At 41.4% G+C, this 21,571-nt stretch overlaps 2 protein-coding genes across 3 annotated transcripts in view; one reads left to right on the forward strand and one right to left on the reverse strand.

Annotated features, from left to right (window-relative positions):
- LOC126484024 (pre-mRNA-splicing factor SPF27) overlaps positions 1 to 16,187 on the forward strand; it is a 47,431-nt gene extending 31,244 nt beyond the window's left edge. Inside the window, exons 3-5 of the mRNA XM_050107355.1 lie at positions 7,775 to 7,947; positions 8,176 to 8,286; positions 15,881 to 16,187. Coding sequence (XP_049963312.1) covers positions 7,775 to 7,947; positions 8,176 to 8,286; positions 15,881 to 16,070 — 474 coding nt within the window. The 3' untranslated portion in view covers positions 16,071 to 16,187. The remainder of the gene's footprint in view (positions 1 to 7,774; positions 7,948 to 8,175; positions 8,287 to 15,880) is intronic.
- LOC126484010 (colorectal mutant cancer protein) overlaps positions 16,106 to 21,571 on the reverse strand; it is a 605,708-nt gene continuing 600,242 nt past the window's right edge. For both annotated transcript variants that reach the window (XM_050107334.1, XM_050107342.1), the window contains exon 16: positions 16,106 to 16,584. In XM_050107334.1, the coding sequence (XP_049963291.1) occupies positions 16,447 to 16,584 (138 nt within the window). In that variant the 3' untranslated portion in view covers positions 16,106 to 16,446. The remainder of the gene's footprint in view (positions 16,585 to 21,571) is intronic.

A 21,571-nucleotide genomic window follows, 5' to 3' on the forward strand; every position in this document is an offset into this window, starting at 1 on the left:
TAGTGGTTCATCTTGGGGAGCAGATCGCACTGTCCTGCTTCGCTTGTATCGGTCCGTAGTCCAATCGAAGCTGGATTATGGGAGCTTCGTCTACTCGTCTGCTGGGCCGTCCCTCTTACACCGTCTCAACTCCATCCACCATCGGGGGTTACGTCTTGCGACCGGAGCCTTCTACACTAGTCCTGTCGAGAGTCTTTATGCTGAAGCTGCCGAATTACCATTGACCTACCGGCGCGACGTACTGCTTTGTCGGTATGCCTGCCGGCTGTTGTCTATGCCCGACCACCCCTCTTACCAGTCCTTCTTCGCTGATTCTCTCGACCGTTAGTACGGATTGTATGTGTCTGCCCTGCTGCCCCCCGGAGTCCGCTTCCGTCGCCTGCTTCGACAATTGGATTTTGTCCTCCCTAACACCTTCAGAGAGGGTGAGAGCCCGTCACCACCTTGGCTCCAGGCTCCGGTTCATATTTATCTCGACCTCAGCTCACTCCCTAAGGAGGGTACTCCGGCTGCAGTGTATTGCTCACGGTTTGTCGAACTTCATGCTCGACTTGCCGGTCACACCTCTATTTACACCGATGGCTCCAAAACTGACGATGGTGCCGGCTGTGCCTTTGTCGTCGGGGCCGCCACCTTTAAATACAGGCTCCTCGACCAATGTTCCAGCTTTACGGCCGAGCTTTTTGCTCTCCATCAGGCCGTTCAGTATGCCCGCCGCCACCGCCATTCATCGTATGTACTCTGCTCTGACTCACTCAGTGCTCTTCAGAGCCTTGGAGCTCCCTATCCGGTCCATCCCTTGGTTCAACGGATACAGCAGTCCCTCCATTCTTTCGCTGATAATGGTTCTCCTGTCAGCTTTCTGTGGGTTCCCGGACATGTAGGAGTGCCTGGGAATGAGGCTGCAGGTGCTGCAGCCAAGGCTGCAGTCCTCCTGCCTCGGCCAGCCTCCCGTTGTGTCCCGTCATCTGACGTTCGTGGGGATGTTTGTAAGAGGCTTGTGTCGTTGTGGTGGGATGCTTGGTCATCCCTCCAAGGAAACAAGCTCCGGGCAGTAAAACCGCTCCCAACTGCTTGGACAACCTCCTCCCGACCATCTCGGCGAGAAGAGGTCCTTCTGACCAGGTTGCGGATTGGGCATTGCCGGTTTAGCCACTGCTACCTGCTCTCTGGTGACCCAGCCCCGCAGTGCCCTTGTGGTCATGCATTAACAGTGCGCCATGTTTTATTGTCGTGTCCCCGCTTTAGTCAATCTCGTGTTGTCCTGTCCCTCCCATCTACTTTACCGGATATTTTAGCTGATGACGCTCGAGCAGCTGCTCGTGTTCTGCGTTTTATAACTTTGACTGGCTTGTCCAAAGACATCTAACTCCTTCACTTATTTTATCTGCATCTTTGTAAGAACTTTCTGGTGTCCCCCCCCCCCCCCCCCCTCCTCCTCTCTAGTTTTACTAGATTCTATGTGCTCTAACAATTGTGACTGGGCGCTAATGACCTCAGTAGTTGAGCGCCCTTAAACCCCACCAAAAAAACAAAAAAAAAGTCGTCCATCTGCCAGACCGTTGGGCCCGGTCGGGTTGTCCGATCACCATACGCGTCAAAGAGCTCCTCTCTGGGCTTGGGTTTTTCCCAGTTCCATCTCCTTTCCGGGCACCTCTGTGCACGCCCCCATGGTGTGTGTCTCGCCCTTGCCTTCGGCTCGATTTGGCACAGAGCCCAAAGGACTCAGTCCCTCCAGAGGCCTTCCGATGCCACTTTTATTCCATCCTGGCCACGTATCAGAGCTCTGGAGTTGTTTACACCGACGGCTCGATGGTTGCTGGTCATGTCGGTTATGCTCTGACTCTAGGGGATCACTATGAACAACATTCATTGCCAGCTGGCTGCGGCGTTTTTACTGCTGAGCTGGCTGGTCGCCATCTTTCGTGCCCTAGAGTATATCCGCTACTGCTCAGGTGAGTCCTTCGTCATCTGTAGCGATTCCCTGAGCGGTTTACGAGCTCTCGACCAGTGTTTCCCTCGTTCTCGTCTGGTGATGGCTATCCACGAGTCCCTGCATTCTCTTGCCCGTTGCGGCCGCTCTGTGGTCTTTGTGTGGAGCCCCGGTCATGTCAGTATCCTGGGCAATGAACATGTTGACCGCCTGGCCAAACAGGCCACCAGTGAACCCACCCTGGACATTGGCCTCCCGGAGACTGATTTGCGGGCAGTCTTCCGCAGCGGAGTTCTCTCGCTTTGGGACACTGAATGGCGCAATCTGCCCACGCCAAACAAACTCCGTTCTCTCAAGGCGACGACACGTGTGTGGCAGTCATCCATGCGAGCCACTCGCAGAGATTCAGTTGTTCTTTGTCGGCTCCGCATTGGCCACACCCGACTGTCTCGCAGTTATTTTTTGCGTCGTGAGGACCCACCTCTCTGTCGCTGTGGGGCGATTTTGATGGTGGTGCACATTTTATTAACTTGTCCGCTTTTAACTGTGCTCAGGCAGACATTTACGCTGCCTGATACGCTCCCTGCCCTTTTACTAGATGACTCTGCCATGGTGGACTTAGTTTTGCGTTTTATTCAGGCAGGGGGTTTTTATCGTTTAATCTGAGTGTTTATGTTTTTTAGTGTTGATTCTGGCTTTTAGCCTCTGATTTTAAACTGAGTTTTTAATGTGTTCTTGGTGGTTGGTTTTTCCTCTTTTTTTCTCTATGGTCGGCCAACCACCGTCACTCTCTGTGTGTTTTAATTTGTTTTGTCTGATCTCTGTCGGAGTCTTTCTTGTCCCATGTCGTCTGACGTCTTTCCTGCTGTTCGTTTTTATTCTCTTTGGGCGGTTTTAATTTTTTGGAAAAAGGGACCAATGACCATCGCAGTCTGGTCCCTTTAATCCCACAAACAAACCAACCAACCAATCTTTGGGTTTTCTACTATATTTTGAGACAATATTTCATTGTGGAAACTATTAAAAGCATCTCGCATTGACGTCCGCACTAAATTTCAAGCTTCCGTGAAACTTAGCCAGTCTTGGGGAGTTTGCATTCTTTTGAATTTGGCATTCTTTTTTCGTTGCTTTGAGAAGACAAGGCATAGAAACTCTCGCTTTGTGTGGGCGGGCTGTATCTTGCTGAAATGTAAACCCAAGATGGTTCACAATGAAGGGCAACGAAATGGGGCTTAGAATATCGTCGATGAACCACTGTGCTGTAAGGCTGCTGCGGGTGACAAATAGAGTGCGGAATAAAATGGCATCCCAGACCATCGCCCCTGGTTGTCAAGCTGAATGGTGGGCGATAGTCAGGTTGTTACCCCACTCCAGTTTTGAGTCTCCAGACACGCCTTCAGTCTGGAATCTCATTGACTGGAGTGTAATTGTCTTCAGTGCTTAGCACAGCTTCCATTTGAGCCCTGATGACCAGCGATGATCTGTCAGTCAATGCCAAGCCGAATAACTGCTTGCATAAGGGCAAGAGGTGCATTATTGACTTGCACATGTTATGCTCTTTCTCTTGCATAAATCATCAGACTTTTTCTGAAATTGTGAACAGTTATTTATCTGTACATGTACATCACATCTACCAATTGATGTCCCATTTCAGTAATTCTTTCATTTTTCATCTTAGTGTATTTTTTCCAACTGATACTAGTATTTTATTTAATCAGTTATAGCTGCAAACCAGCTTCGACTTGTTCTTGTTCTCTCAGTAACTGTATCTTCATTGTTGTTTAAATTAGGGGTCTGCCAGGTATGAAGCATTAACACTTTTATTCAGTTTTCTCATTTCATTTCATTTCTTACTTTGTCATGATTATATTAAAATGTGATGAAAGTACATGAAATTGTATGTACACACACACACACACACACACACACACACACACACACCCTCCGTCTAAAGTTCAACACTTCACTCTCCTCCACTCCCACCATACTACCCTTCCCCCTCCCCCCACCCAGTCGCCACTCCCATCATGCACTGGTGCTGCTGCTCGCAGTGTAGTTTCAGCTCTCTGAAACTGCAGATGTGTGTGCAAGTTGTGCTTGTGTGTGTGTGTGTGTGTGTGTGTGTGTGTGTGTGTGTGTGTGTGTGCGTGCGCGCGTGTGTTTACTGCTGACAAAGGCTTTAATGGCCGAAAGCTATGATTCTGTGACTTATTGTGCCTATCGCGGCTCAGCATCTCCGCTATATGGTGAGTAGCAACTTTCCTTCTCTCGTATTGTTATGGGCAAGGAAGCAGTGACATACTGAAAAATCCAGCTGATATGTGGGAACTAGACTTTGCCATGTAACAACACTGTTCAAAATTAATCAACATATCAACACATCACAGTAATAATTTTAAGTGATGCATTTTAAAACTTATTGCTATGTTTCCATTGCTTGTGAGTACGATTTGGTGACAGCTTCAGTAAGGCTGACTACAAAGCAAATACGCAGCTATCATCCAGGAGTGGCTTCATGACAAAACAGAACGATATTTCTCTTTTTGATTGGCTCCATTGCAAATTCTTTCCTCTTAGGCAATCTTCTTAGGACGATGGCAAATATTACAGATTTGATAGAGTGTCTGGCAAAGACATCACAGAAAGCATTTGCTTATCGGTATATTAAAATGAATAATAAAAGATGCGCGCACGCGCGCGTGCGTGTGCGCGCGCAACTTTTATTATTCATTTTAATATACCGATAAGCAAATGCTTTCTGTGATGTCTTTGCCAGACACTCTAATGAAACATAATGAATGAAACAATGCCCCAAAGGCAGAATAAGACATTTTAGTTGCTAAGTTTTCATCTGCCTTTTGTACTCTAACTCTGAATGTATTCCTATTCAAGTATATATTGTGCATCCTATTCAAGTGTGTATTGTGCATAATAACAGCATTATTTACTGAAAACCAAAATCACGATATTGAAAAGACATCCAGCATACAGGGTGTTGCTGTGTATGACTCTTCAACTGTCAGTTGATTATTTGGCCATGTTTCCAGTTTTCTGTTTATGCTAGCAGCTGTAGTTTTCAGCAGCCCCACAGCACACTTCCTCCTCACTGTGTTGCAGGTCATCAAGCTGCCACAGCTGTGATAACAGTGGGCATGAAGGCATAACTTAAGTGACTTCTGTAGACTGTGTGTGTGTGTGTGTGTGTGTGTGTATTGATATTGCAAATCTGGAGACATTGGAAGCGTACTTTCTTGAGAGTGTAATTCTTCAACTGCTATTAGTGCTGTCCATTCTCAAAGTTTATCTGCACTAGAAGCAAACATCAAAATATTGGTTGTCAACATTTGTCCTATTAAACTGCATTCCTATTTAATTTTCCTAGTTTAAAATTCTGATCATTCGGGTTGCTGACAATATTTTTGGTGTTGTGGGATCTCCATGCATTATTTCTCTTAGAGTTCTCAATCTGTCATTATCTTGATGAAGTATGATGGAGTCTGTGATGTTGATGTCAAAGTTCTTCACTATAATAAGTAGACTGAATCACTGCCTTGTGTCTGTATTAGCATAGACATCTCAAAAATTTTGAAACCTATACAAAATGGCAATTCATAGTCAATGTTCCAATTTATAATTTCATTATGACTTGCAAATCCTGTCTGTTATGCTGTATGAAAGTTTAAAGCCAGTTGTACCTGTGCCTGATTACTTACGTAATATTCTTTCCATGGAGTAAGTGATAATTTTAGTGTATATGTAGAACATTACTGGGAGTGCAGTATAGGGCTCTATTGAAACTAGATGACACATTTGTGACGTGTCAACGGAATAAAATTTTCTCGGATTATTACTGCATCAATTTACCCTGTGTCATTGACATTTTGAAAGCTGTACTCTCTCCTCCATCATCTGACAAAGTGCCACTGTCTTGCAGTCTCTCTCTGTATATAGTCATAGATGACAACAAGCGTATAAATCCCTGCAATGCCTACTCCATAAGCACTTAACGGCAATCTGGTCTCACGTTTACATGGCTGGCAGTTTGCCCTTGCTGTCCAGTGCTGAGGTAGCAGTGGACAGAGCACACGAACTTGGCAGCCATGTAAACACAGGGCTGGGCTGCAGTTAAATGGGTACGGAGTGACTATTGCAAGGATTTACATGTTTTATGCCACTAACTACTATATTATTATAATGAAGTTTCACTGCAAGACACTGGAGCTTTGCCAGAACACGGCCTTCCATTTGTTTATAATTTATTTCCAGTTTTAGGTCATAAATCAATTTTTAAAGTTGTGTAAATCATGTCTCCTGAAGTAAAATATAATTATTTTTAAATTTATTTTTATTTTTTTAAGTGTTACACTGCCCAGTCACTTTCATGTGACTACTTGCCAAAGCCTGTATAACCAACTTTTGCAGTGCGAACTACTGAGAGATGTGCAGGAAGAAAGTCAGTGAGATTCTGGAATACACAGACAGGAACGTGGAGTCGTGCTGACTCTAGTGCCATGGCCAGCTGTGGTAGGTTTCTAGATTGAGGATCCATGGCATGAAGAGCCTGATGTAGGTGGTCCCACAGATTCTCAATTGGATTTAAATCTGGGGAGTACAGTAAATTCACCCTGGTGCTCTTCGAACCATGCGCATACACTGCGATCTGTGTGACACAATGCATTATCCTCTGATAGATGCTGTTGTGCTGAGGGTGAACATGGATCCCAAGGATAGATGCATGCTTCTGTTGTTTCACTGTGCCTTCCAGAATGACAAGATCATGCAGGGAATGCCATGAAAACGTTCCCTGGATCATAACGTTCCTGCCTCCGCCTGGACCTATCCAATGATTTGTTGCAGGGTGTTTAGTTCCAGATGTTACATGCCAATGACCATCTGTCCAGTGGAGTATAAAATGTGATTCATCTGAAACGATCACATGTTGCTACTCAATGGACATGTAGTTGTAGTATTGGTGTGCAAATTCCAGCCTTCGTTGCCAATGAACAGCAGTCAGCAATGAACAGCACCTGCTGTGGAGGCCCATAGGTAGCAACGTTCACTGAACACTCGGTGAGGAGACACTGTTGGTTGCCCCTTGGGTTATCTGTGCAGTCACTGGTTCAGTGGGTTCACATCTATTTGTCCGTTCACATCTCTGTAGCCATTGTTCACCCATGTCATCCGTGACCCATGGTGCACCAGAGTGTCACTTTGCCGTGCACAGCATACCTCGACCATAGCGGCACACAGACAGTTTACAAACTTAGCCGTTCTGGAAATTCTTCCATCCTTGGTATGGAAGACTTTGATCATGTGCATGGAACCTCAGATAAATTGCTCCATTTCTGCATTATGACAGACCCCCCCCCCAGGCATACTTTGTGCCCTCTACTGTTAATGCTGCCACCTGCTGCCTGTGAGTGGGTATTGCATATTGACGTTGAACATAGGTGGTGGTCACATCAGTGATACTGGACTGCGTATTTGGCTGATATTTTGAAATAGTGTGATAATTAAAATATATTTTTGTCACCCATTGCCTGAAACTTCTTTGGAGGTAATTCATTGCTATTACAGTGAGGTTCTTTTAAAAATTATTGAAGTTATGTATGGTAGGTGTTACTTGGAAAGTATCAACTGGTATTTTAAATAATTTGCCAGTGTACTGTTTCTGTTTAGGCCACACAATGTTTACATTTAAGAGCAATCGTGATAAAATTGACAGTCATGATAAAATTGAATTACATATGAGAGAATTGTTATTTCTGACTTACTGTGTGCAGATGCATGATGTGGAATGAATTTTACCACCCAGTTTTATTTTGTCATTCGTGCTTTCAGACAGAAATAATGCGAAATGAATTTGAGAGGATGCAGCAACGTCTTCCAATGGATGTTTTGAGTATGAAGCGTTACGAACTTCCACCACCTCCTGCTGGTAAGATGACTGATATAGCTGCATGGACAGAGTGTGTTGAAAATTCCATGGCACAGTTAGAGCACCAAGCAACAAGGTATGCTGGTGAATATGTGAATCACCTTGTGGGGGGTAACTTAAGGTAGTTGATTGTGTTGCTCCATTGCCAGGAGACCACTATCCAACTGATACTGATTGGTGCAAACTAAATGTTGGAAATTATAATCTTTTCATAATTTATGATTTGCAATACACTATAACTGTAATACTAGTTTGCTCAGTATTACAATATTCCAAACAGAAAAATTTAATTTTTTTGCTTCAGAATTTGTAATTTGGAACTGATGGTGGAATATGGTTGTGAAGCTTGGAAGGCGTATTTGGAGACATTGGTTCAGTTAGTTACACAGGCGCAGAAACAATTGCAGAGCATGAGGTAATGTAAAGACTGTTGTGTGTGTGTGTGTGTGTGTGTGTGTGTGTGTGTGTGTGTGTGTTTTACAACCATATGATTTTCTTGTGAAGGGAAGAGAGGAGGTAGCAGTTGTTTCATGAAGAAAGCAAATTGTGCAAACTAGGCCAAAATATTTGAAATATAGCTACAAAAAGTAAACTTTATTCCATTATCTGTGCAATTTGTCAAAGCAACTCGGACAAATTGTTGGGAAAAAAGGAAAAGGGAAGGAAAAATACATAATTTTAATATTAAAAAAAAAGATTGTCTCAGGGCAATTACAGATAGAATATATTAAATTACACTCCTGGAAATGGAAAGAAGAACACATTGATACCGGTGTGTCAGACCCACCATACTTGCTCCGGACACTGCGAGACCGAGAGGGCTGTACAAGCAATGATCACACGCACGGCACAGCGGACACACCAGGAACCGCGGTGTTGGCCGTCGAATGGCGCTAGCTGCGCAGCATTTGTGCACCGCCGCCGTCAGTGTCAGCCAGTTTGCCGTGGCATACGGAGCTCCATCGCAGTCTTTAACACTGGTAGCATGCCGCGACAGCGTGGACGTGAACCGTATGTGCAGTTGACGGACTTTGAGCGAGGGCGTATAGTGGGCATGCGGGAGGCCGGGTGGACGTACCGCCGAATTGCTCAACACGTGGGGCGTGAGGTCTCCACAGTACATCGATGTTGTCGCCAGTGGTCGGCGGAAGGTGCATGTGCCCGTCGACCTGGGACCGGACCGCAGCGACGCACGGATGCACGCCAAGACCGTAGGATCCTACGCAGTGCCGTAGGGGACCGCACCGCCACTTCCCAGCAAATTAGGGACACTGTTGCTCCTGGGGTATCGGCGAGGACCATTCGCAACCGTCTCCATGAAGCTGGGCTACGGTCCCGCACACCGTTAGGCCGTCTTCCGCTCACGCCCCAACATCGTGCAGCCCGCCTCCAGTGGTGTCGCGACAGGCGTGAATGGAGGGACGAATGGAGACGTGTCATCTTCAGCGATGAGAGTCGCTTCTGCCTTGGTGCCAATGATGGTCGTATGCGTGTTTGGTGCCGTGCAGGTGAGCGCCACAATCAGGACTGCATACGACCGAGGCACACAGGGCCAACACCCGGCATCATGGTGTGGGGAGCGATCTCCTACACTGGCCGTACACCACTGGTGATCGTCGAGGGGACACTGAATAGTGCACAGTACATCCAAACCGTCATCGAACCCATCGTTCTACCATTCCTAGATCAGCAAGGGAACTTGCTGTTCCAACAGGACAATGCACGTCCGCATGTATCCCGTGCCACCCAACGTGCTCTAGAAGGTGTAAGTCAACTACCCTGGCCAGTAAGATCTCCGGATCTGTCCCCCATTGAGCATGTTTGGGACTGGATGAAGCGTCGTCTCACGCGGTCTGCACGTCCAGCACGAACGCTGGTCCAACTGAGGCGCCAGGTGGAAATGGCATGGCAAGCCGTTCCACAGGACTACATCCAGCATCTCTACGATCGTCTCCATGGGAGAATAGCAGCCTGCATTGCTGCGAAAGGTGGATATACACTGTACTAGTGCCGACATTGTGCATGCTCTGTTGCCTGTGTCTATGTGCCTGTGGTTCTGTCAGTGTGATCATGTGATGTATCTGACCCCAGGAATGTGTCAATAAAGTTTCCCCTTCCTGGGACAATGAATTCACGGTGTTCTTATTTCAATTTCCAGGAGTGTATATACAGGTGAGAGATAGTGGATAAAATGTGTTCGATTCTGTAATCTTAATAAAAGTGCTGCATACAAAGAATTCAACATGATAGTATAATGTAACTGCTGAAATTCAAATTACTGTGGTTGCTGAAGGGCACAGGGTGAAGATTAGAATGACAAGTAAAGACACAGGAAGAGGAAATTGGGTAGGGGACAAAAAGGGAAGGTGTTTCAATGAAGGGAAACATAAGAATAGCAAAGAGACACAGAAGGACATAAATTAGAATAGTTTGAGGAAATGAAAGCTTGGCTTAAGATGATTTGGGAGAATTGGAGGCTGAAAGACAAGTATGTGTTAGATGGGTACTTGCCATTGTAGTAAGTTAGAAGCACTCACAGTTGGAAAGAGAAGAGTGTATACTGAATGTCCCAGAAGGAATGGTCAATATTCAGAGATAAAACAAGAATGATCATTTGAAACAAAAAGTGAGTAAGCATGGGCTCTGAAATACCTACTGTAAGAACTAAGGGTGCATCATCTTCGATACCGTGAAACAAATCCTTTCTACTGCAATGTCTTTGCTTTCCATATTTTGGGAGGAGATAGTATTGACCAAAACAAGAAAAACTTTTCTCGTAAACATGGGCAGTAAAATACATACGCTAATAGCTGTGAGCACTTCTTCACTAGAAGATATGTTTCATTGTATTGAAAGTGAACAACTGCTCATAAGGTATGCATTTTAGAGTTCATGTTAACTAGAACATTTGGTTTGAATGATTGTACTCTGTCATGTTCCTGAGTATTGACATCTACATATATACTCCGCTAGCCACCAAGCGATGTGTGGCAGAGGGCACAATTCGCACCAGAGTCATATTTCCACCCTCTGTTCCACTCATGGATCGCGCGAGGGGAAAAAGACTGTCTGAATGCCTCAGTACGAGCTCTAATTTCCCTTATCTTTGAATGGTGATCATTGCACGATCTGAAAGTTGGTGGTAATAATATATGCTCTAAATCTTCAATGAAGATCGGATTTCGGAATTTAGTGAGGAGCCCCTTCTGATAGCGCGCCTTCTTTCTGCAAGTGTGTCCCACTTCAAACTTTTTATGAGATTTGTAACGCTCTCGCGATGGCTAAATGTACCAGTCACGGATCTTGCTGCTCTTCTTTGGACTTTCTCAATCTCTTGAATCAGACCCAACTGGTAAGGGTCCCATACGGACGAACAGTGCTCTAAGATGGACGATCTAACATATTGTGAGCTATTTTCTATGTTGAAGGACTGCATCGCTTCAGGATTCTACCAATAAACCGCAATCTACAGTTCGCCTTACCCGTTACTTGTGTAATCTGATCATTCCATTTGAGATCATTTTGAATAGTCACACCCAGATACTTGATGGTTGTTACTGCTTCCAAAGACTGGGAATTTATTTTGTACTCGTACATTGACGGGGATTTTCACCTCGTTATATGCAGTAGGTTATACTTACTAATGTTGAGAGATAACCGCCAGTCATTACACCACGCATTTATTTTCTGCAAATCCTCTTTGATTTGTTCACAACTTTCGTGTGATACTACTTACTTGTAGACTACAGAGTCATTGGCAAACAGTCTAATGCCGCTGTCAATACCATCAACCAGATGGTTTATGTAAATCGTAAAAAGCATTGGACCTATTACACTGCTCTTGGGCACACCTGAAGTTACGCTTGTTTCGTTTGAAGTCATCCTGTCCAGGACGACATACTGCTCCCTGTCTGTTTGAAAACTATCTATCCAACCGCATATGTCATCTGACAGGCCGTAAGCGCGCACTTTTTGGAGCAAGCGACAGTGTGGAACTTAGTTGAATGCCTTTCAAAAGCCGAGAAATATGGCATCAACCTGGGAGCCAGTATCTAGAGCCTGTTGTATATCATGCACAAAGAGGGACAGCTGTGTCTTGCATGACTGCTGTTTCCTAAAACCGTGCTGGTTTCTGCAGATGAGCTTCTCAGAGTCTAAAAAGGTCATTATGTCTGAACACACAATATGTTCCATGATTCTACATCAGATCAGTGTCAGTGAAATTGGCCGGTAATTATGTGCATCCGATTCTCTACACTTTTTATATATTGCTATGACCTGGGTCTTCTTCCAGTCCCGTGGAACTTTCCACTGTAGCATAGTCAACATAAAATCTTACGGGGATACCGTCTGGGCCAGATGCCTTCCTGGCGTCTAAGAATCTTAACTGTTCAACAATCCCAGATACACTAAACACTATGTCAGCCATCCTTGTGTTTGTTCAGTAATTGAAAGGTGGAATGGTGCTGCAGTCCTCTACCGTGAACGAATTTTTGAAACCTAAGTTTAGAATTTTGGTCTTCTGTTTATGACCACCAGTTACATTATCTATACTGTCAGCAAGAGAAGGTATTGAATTATTTGTAGCGTTCATATATTTTACGTACAACCAAAATTTTGACAATTCATCCTGGGACACCCTGTATGATATAAAAGTTGTAGAAGTTCCAGAAGCTCTGTACTCATCTTTTCATACATCAGTTGTTTCCAATTATGTTACTGTTTCAGCTCTTAGCAGGCAGATACTTCTAATAATATTTTAACTAAGAATGAACATGGAATGGAAAAAAATTGTTTTTGTACTATAAAACAAATTATAAAATAACTAACCATCTTTGTTATTGCCTCTTCTTCCTTTTATTGACAGATGGAGGGTAATATGTCAAGTCAACCAATGAATTTGCTTCAAATTGTATTTTCTGATTTGTAATTTTGTTGCTTTATTAAAATATTCAATTTTTCCCTTGAACAGCTCAGTATACACAGCTCAGTACACAGCAAGAATTGTATGGGCTCATTAGCTGTGTGTACACGTGCAGTCTCTAAAGTGTTTTGTATCTATCACCTGTTTGCTGAATATTAACAGCAAGCTGTAAAGCTTAGTTTTCCTTGACTTTACTTTAATATAAAAATTGTCATATTGAAAGTGTTCTGTGGTGTTTCTGTAGTTAAGAGTGAAGTGTCCAACCAGGATCCTTGTAAGGATTGCTTATTGCAAATACTCAGTTCAAATTCTTGTTGCATATTAGTGCAGTATTGAGTAGTTAAACATGTGATAGCCTAGTTTGGAGTAATTATTGTGTTCATGAAGTAACTGTTCCCCCTTTCCTCACTTCTTATTAAAATTATATTATGAGTTATGTTAAACGTCTTGATAGGTAAGAAGCTTATTTATGTTGCAGCCCCTAAATTTAACAACATTAATAAGCAGTTCTTGATTCGCAACGTAAGTGTACAATAGAATAAGTTAGGAAATGTGCATTGATACATTGTCATGCACGCATCAGTTATTATTTAGTGTTAATACCTTTATTAATTTTCCCTAATTATCACAGGAAATGCAAATAAATATATATGTAGTTTTGTACCAGGTAATTCTTTTTTATGCTGGTGGTTCTCATATTCTTCATAAATTAACCTTCAATGTAAATTTGCTTACCAGTGTGAGAGCTAGTAGTAAATTTGTAGTACAGTGACTGAGGAATCTGTAACAATCAGTGCAAGTAATACTCTTAATCTTAACTAGTACAAGACCTTACTTATTGTTCCTCCCCGTTCTTCTCTTAACGAGTCAGAGAAAATGTTACGTCAATTTTGCTATGGAAACAGCTTGGTAATCAGTTAGAAATTTAGTACAAGGGTCACTCCAAAAGAAATGCACACTATTTTTGTAAAAATACATTTTTCATTCTGCATGTGTGAAAGTTTTATAGTGTATAGATACATCCTTCCCACTTGTTTTCAAACTGTTCCCATGAGTGGCGCCGTCACAGCATATCTTAAAGATGGCTGCTACACTTAACGTTCATCAGAAGCAACGTGCTGTGAAAATGAGACAGTGGGGAAACATCCACAAGAGGCTGAAAAAGGTGTATGGAGATGCTGCTGTTGATCGCAATAAAGTTAGTTGGTGGGCAAGCAGGTTACGTGATGAAAGCGGGCATGCCATTATTGAGGATTGTCATCGCAGTGGCAGGCCTTGTACTGCACACACTCCAGACAATGTGCAGAGAGTTAACGAATTGGTGACTGCTAACAGACGCATCACAGTGAACGAATTGTCACACTACATTGGGATAGGGGAAGGAAGTGTTTGCAGAATACTGAAAGTGTTGGCATTAAAAAAGGTTTGTGCCAGGTGGGTTCCCAGGATGTTGACAGTGGCTCATAAAGAAACAAGAAAAACGGTATGCAGCGAACTTTTAGAACAGTATGAGAATGGTGGAGATGAATTTCTTGGAAGAATTGTGACAGGTGATGAAACCTGGCTCCATCATTTTTCACCAGAGATGAAGAGGCAATCAATGGAGTGGCATCCTGCAAATTCACCCAAGAAAAAAAAAAATTCAAAGCCACACCTTCTGCTGGAAAATTATGGCTACGGTGATTTTAGATTCCGAAGGACTCTCGCTTGTTGACATCATGCCAAATGGAACCACCATAAATTCTGATGCATATGCGACGACACTGAAGAAACTTCAAGCTCGACTGAGTCGTGTTCAACCACATCGGCAAAAGCAGGATGTTTTGCTGTTGCATGACAATGCACGGCCACATATCAATCAAAAAACCATGGAAGCGTTCACAAAACTTGGATGGACAACACTGAAACACCCGCCTTACAGTCCTGACCTGGCTCCATGTGACTATCATCTCTTTGGGAAACTGAAAGACACTCTTTTTGGAACAAGGTTTAAAGATGATGACTCCCTTGTGCACACTGCCAAACAGTGCCTCCAACAGGTTGGTCCAGAATTTTACCATGTAGGTATACAGGCGCTGGTTCCAAGATATGGCGTAAAGCAGTTGAGAGGGATGGAAATTATGTGGAGAAATGAAAATATTGTTCCTAAAGGATGTATCTACACACTGTAAAACTTTCAAACATATAGAATAAAAGAAGGATTTAAAAAAAAAAAATAGTGTGAATTTCTTTTGGAGTGACCTTGTATAAGCATTATTTTTCTTTTTTATTTAGTAGTTTCACACTTCTGTTTAAATTTCTCCTCATCTTGCCTGTAGTTAATCAAGTGTCATCCCTGGTGCTGAAATTTCGCTTCTGATCTCTCTTTACTCGAGAAAGTTGTTTTCAGTTTTGTGCCACACCTCTTTGTGGATGACCTCCCTTGGTCTTTTTATGATTGAAAATAAAGTTAACATGCCTTTCTCTTTCTCCCCTTTCATTCTCTGGACACACAGTTCCCTAGTCTTAAGGGTTACAGTGATTTATGCTTGTGTGATTGGATCTATTTTGTCTTTCACACTAGCAATATAATTATCTTCCTTATTTGGTTGAAACAATATGAATGGCTGACAGGCAATGAGTCAAGGTTTTGACCTGCTAACCTAATTTTGTTTAGCAATATGTACATTTTCTTCTTTATATTCATTGAATAATTGTTTATTGTGATTTGAATGAAATGTTAACTTTTGTTTTTTGCTTCTCACTTGGTTAAGTATCAGTAATGTGGTATGTTTGTCATAACTGACAGAATTGGTGTTAGATGTTTGCTTATTAAAAATATTGTTTTGACTGATTGTGTATTCAGAATATCTTTGATGAAACATACTGACTGGTGCCAAAATTTGATTTTCTAATTTCAAAACTTGTCACCATTTCCTAAAATAAACTAGTAATTTAAGAATTTTTAATTTGCTGCTTGGAAGAATGCAATCAGAGTTAAGCTTATGTACTTTTAGGGATGTCACTTGAGCATCAGTAAACTCAAGTGCTGATGCAGGAACCTTTAAATAAGTAAATAGTGATTAATATTTATGTCCTTCTTCAGGAAGCAAATTCAAGAGATTAACTGGCAGCGAAAAAACATGCAAACTCAAGGTGGTGAAAAACTGAGGCAGCTTGAAGCACAGTGGGTAGGCCTTGTGAGTAAAAACTATGAAATAGAACAAGCATGTGCACAATTAGAAAAGGAAGTGGAAAAAGTGAGGCCAAAGAAAACTGAAACTAACAATGAATGAAGTTTTGCTACGACTTTGTATTAAAAAGAATCTGATTTACTGTAACAATATATTTATTGCATACATGGTATGTTCTGTATATTACATATGTACAGCAGTAAAATCATGTGAAACATATTTAGTCTTGTCTTTCATTTCTCCTTTATACATATGTACTAAATTATCTATTAAAGCAGACTAAAAAGGCAAGACTGGCCACTAAAAATAAATTTTGCCATCAACATTTCTCTCAATAAATAGTCAGTCACATACATTGTCCTACAAATAATTACAAGTAAATTAACCGTCTTTATTAGTAGACAATCAAGTGAATTATTTCCCTGATGTACGTCTTCAGCAAAATTCAGGCACTCATTTCTCTTCTTTCGGGGGCCTGTCACAATGAAGTCTCGCTAGCTCCAGAACTCTGAGAATGGCTTCCCGAAGGTGGTATCTGTGGAACTTGGTAATTGTTTACTTTGTGGGCACAAGTCTCCTCTTCTAAAATACATATTCTTTGCTTCAGTGTCCTGACCTGTAAAAAGATTTAAGAATTTTATAAATGTGCTGTATGATCAAAATACAAGGGACAGTCCGGTGAAAAGAAGAAACCAAGTTACCAAATTCAATATATATGTTTATTAGTTTCAGCAATATATGTGTGCCAAATCGGATGATTCGTTTTGTTACACACTGTACTAAGGTGTCCAAACAGATGCTGCTGCTTTATCTTCACTATCATGTAGGTTAATGTAAATTCAGTTGTAACATGTACTCTGCACATTACCTTAATATTGAACATATAGCCCCCAATTCACGTTTTACTGTTGCAATTTTTTACTATTCCAGTGTTCAGTTATTTCAATTGCTTTTATGATGTGTTACTACTTTTCTATGTGCCTTCACATTTCCGCAGTAATTGTTAAGTTCTTAACTTTCAAGTGCAAAGTAAAATATTTTCTATCTTTAACTACCCAACACTGTTCATTCACTAGTCTTTATTCTGTCTGGTCATGCTGATAATTGCATGTCTGTCTCCTGTTCACATGTTTATTTCCTCCTGCATACTACAAATATCTCACGGTGCCAGTATATCGTATTTTCCTTAATGAATGATGTATTCGATATACTGTAATTTCTAAGTATACAAGAGGGGGGGGGGGGGGGAACCAAGAGAGCAGTAACAGAAAAGTAAACCTGTAGTGCAAAAAGGCCATGGACTATATTAAAAGCACAATTCTTTAATGCAACTGGATGTGGCACAACAAAACAAAGTAAGGCCTAATGGTGCATTTCAAACAATCCACTTTTGTAGTGAAGTTATAGTGATAAAGCAATATTTTAGTTATCTGTGGTCCGTCAAACCACGTATTGTTTTATTTGAGAGTAATTTCCACACAACTTACTTACCATTTGGCTTCCCTCCCCCTTTTCGTCGTACACTGTCACATGAGTCAGTCTTTGCTTGGAACCCCCTGGTACACCTCTCGCCTTGGCACCACAAGTGTCGGTTTGTGTCACTTGAGCCGTAAACTGGCCCTGATATTAGTGTGGCTATGCAATGATAAAATTAAGCAACCGAGCATCAGCTCACAGTAGCTTAAATGTTCCTCATTCCACTCTCTCGGCCACATACTTTAACTCATTAGGTTATACCATTTTTTAATGATTTCTACAAATAGGGACAAAAAAATCGGTGTTATATGGCCAAAATCAGTGTTATTTTTTGCACTTTTCGGTGTTATTTTCTGGCAAGCTTTTTCTATTATCAGTTATCTGTTTTTCTCATATTTAACAGTTTTTCAATGCTATGTTAGAAATAGTTCCATTTTTCAAGATAGGGTGGGCCAAATGTGAGACAAGTGTAGAGAATAATTATTTTATCAAAAATTTTTGACACAAATAATTAATTAAAAACAAACACCAAATGTAAAAATGAAAATAAAAGCATGATGTAGATATTTTATTGATGACGTTTCCTGCTTCTTCATATTATTCTTGGGCTGTGGAGACCACAGAAGCCGGTCTCTGCTGCTCAAGAATGATCTGAAGATACACTAGGAGTGTGAAACGTGTCATCAGTAAGGTATCTGCAACAGAGACTATTATTTACATTTTTAACATTTGTATACTGTTGCTGCACTTGGCCAGAATGGTGTGGTGTCATACATGTATTTTAAATACTGGGAAAAAACAATTTATCAATGATGTATCCAGGAGATAAAAAAAAAAAATGTACATAACTTCCCTTTTTCTCAGGTCCGCAATTAATTTTTGACACTTGACAATTTTTCTCATCGACTTAAATATTTATATTAAATGGCTGAAATTTCTTATGGAATAAGAATAATGAAACTTAGAAGAAAATCTTTTAATGTAAAGAAAAATGTCCACCTTTGCAATGCTATTCTTAATAAATAAAATGTCTTGGCTGCATCCCCAAGAAGGCTTGAAGGTAATTTTTTAAGTATTCCTAAGTAACAAAATACTTATAAACATTTACAAATGTATTTAACTTGGGTTAAAATTAAGACAAAATTTAATTTTCTTAATTTTTTTTTTTATGGCCGTTCAGACATATACAACTGGTAGTAAGACTCATCTATGTACTGCATTTTCAGCTGTTTTTACCAAGATCTGCAGAAAGAGGGTGAAAACAGTATGCTTACCTTACTATTAACAATGAAGTGTAAACGTGAAATATCCGAACGCGGGAACTGCAATAGCTTCGAAACGATTGAAAAACGCGCCACAAACAAAACACGAGTCAAGTGAAGCGTATCCCCGCTCTAACTCAGACAGCTGTGCGCATCTGCGAATCTACAGCTTGGCAGTGTCAGAAAAATTTTTCTGGGTAGATGCTGGCTGCTTTCTCTCATTGTTTATACACCAAACAGCCACACTCCAAGTAGCCAGAAGTAGGAGTAGGTGCTGCTTATACGCGATTTCAGCTCTGTGAATGGGCGGCAAGCTGTCTGGTAACTGCTTAAACGAACCTTATTTCAACAAAATCGATATTAATTAAAATTTTTGTAAGTTAATACTCGCAGAAAATACGCACTCATCTGAAAGGGTTGGCAGCAAGCATACGCAAAACAGTTGTCCTGCCAGTGAATGGTCTCTGTAAAATTGACTAATGGCTTAAACACAATCATGTACAATATTAACGTGGTTTGGGTGCTATTACAGAGTACACCTTTTTCTTTGTTTGGATGATTTGAGAAAGGGATCTGATGCGTGAAATCGATTATCAATTAAACAAAAGTAACTGAATTTTGCGACTTCGGCTGTTTTCTACATAAAACTGATTAACTCAAGTCGCTGTCCTGTTATTAATCCAGCTGGAAATCCAAAAAGGTTACTTTTATAGCTGCTCGTTTCCGTCGTAGAAATTAACGCTGTCCTGTAAAATACTTGCCTCACCAACCATTCGGAACTCATCACATATTCGGAAATAAACACCCAAATATTTATTTCATTCTTCAATCTCTAATCAGACGGAAATGCGCCATTTATTGCAGAACATACTTGTATTACACTTTCGGATTTTTTCCTTTACTTTTACTGTGAAAAGTGGAAGAGTTGTAAGCTCAATGATTGACGATGGTGTTGGCAGTGTTCGCGCTCGCCCTCCTTCCAAATACTTGCATTACATTCATAACAAAAGACTGAGACCGTGTCAACTATGCTACGATGGAAAAAATATATATTGGTACGCAGTGGAACACAAACTTACATCCATTCGTATCGTAAACCACGAAACTATCCATTACGTCATGGCTTACTCATTCGGCTACTGTCTCGTCTCAATGATCACATTTCTTCAAGCCTTCTATCATTGCTGTGTTATTAACTGCATTTAATAAACATTGGTGCTGTGTTTGTGATAGATTTTCATTACAGCATTGCTTCAAAATGGCATACTGTGGCACATACACTGCAAAAGAAACAAATAATCGAAATTCACACAGTGGTCGTTCGTACACGCTCGCAAAAGTCGATAGTCGATAGGCCACTAGTTACGTCGTGACTGCAGATCGTAGTGCGACAGTTGAACATTTCAGCATTAAATGTCATTAGATTTACGACACTTCTTATGTTGAAAAACTGATTTTGCATTACTTCCTTAAAAACCACCAAATTCGCATTATTCCGCGTTATCATTTAAACAAATTTTTCCTTTCCCTAGCTATAAAGCATTAGTTACCAAACTTAAAAAGCTTCTGAGCTGCCACACTGAGCTGTAAAACTCTGCCTAGCCAATGAACTTCTATATGAAGCAGTAGATCACAATACAGCCAATTCAGTTCATCGGTCAGTGCTGTGAACAAACCTCTCAGAGTTTCTTGTATTCTAACTTAGTTTATTGTTCATGCTCGAAAATTTTTCCATGCAGTGACTGCTTTCAGTGGTAAGGCAGAAATTTTGGAAAGGTTCTGTGATTATAACACAAGGTTATGAATCACTTCTCTCCACCAGTGTCACAGTAGCTGCATCAGTTGCTAAGCCCATGAACTACTTTACAGGAATAGCTTCAGAATTGGTAAGATCTATGTCGTGTAGTGCGCCCTGTCAGTGGTACAATCTTTAACAATTCCTCTCTTATTTTAAAATTATCAAATGCAAATGAAGCAAAAATGGCCAACTGAGCTGTGCTCAACTATATCAGTTACTTCAGCAAGCTGCAGGAAAAATAGCTGCAGCAATCAAAGTCGGTTGTAAATTGTGTGGTAATGTCAAATCTCTGTACTTGCAGAAAGGCATAGGCATTATCTTAATTTTATTTTTGAAACATCAAATAATGAGTCCAGAGTGTAACTGGATAGATAAAAAGTCTCGCATCAGCAAGATGACACATATAAAAAAGACTTTATGTATGCAAGTTTTCAGAGTCGGTGGCTCCTTCTTTCCGCAGAATGGTCAAAGAGAAAGGAAGAGGGGTGAAGGAAAAAGACTGGAGAGGTTCAGGAGAAGAGGTAGAGTTTCAGAGTGTCACCCAGAACCCTGGGTCACAGACTTACTGGACCAGACAAGGTTTTTTTTATTTTTTATATGCATGTTCTCCTGCCACTGCTTGGTGAGTGAACTTTTTATCCATCCAATTACATTATATTGTCAAATAATGAATCTGCTGCCTGTAAAAATGCAGTTGTTAAGACTGTGCAATAATTTTTTAAACTTGGAATGTCACCTCATTTGCTGCTTTATTCATGTCTAATGGTTTCAAGTTGATTGCTGAGCATTAAGTTTGATTTTGGCTGCCTTATCTTTTCTTTCCTTAGAATGGAATCCAGTGAGAGAGCCTTTTCAACCCTTGAGTGAATGGTTCTGAAGTGATGTTTGATGTTCCATTTCATTCCAGCCGATACACTTGTACAGCATGGTAAACTCGTTAGCAGTTGACACACACACACACACACACACACACACACACACACACACACACACACACACACAGCTTCACGCATATACAATCAACTGTATGGCTGACAATGTAGTATTCTTGACCGACAATGGCAGTT

Source organism: Schistocerca serialis, chromosome 1 (assembly GCF_023864345.2).
Source record: "Schistocerca serialis cubense isolate TAMUIC-IGC-003099 chromosome 1, iqSchSeri2.2, whole genome shotgun sequence".
Lineage (NCBI taxonomy): Eukaryota > Metazoa > Arthropoda > Insecta > Orthoptera > Acrididae > Schistocerca > Schistocerca serialis.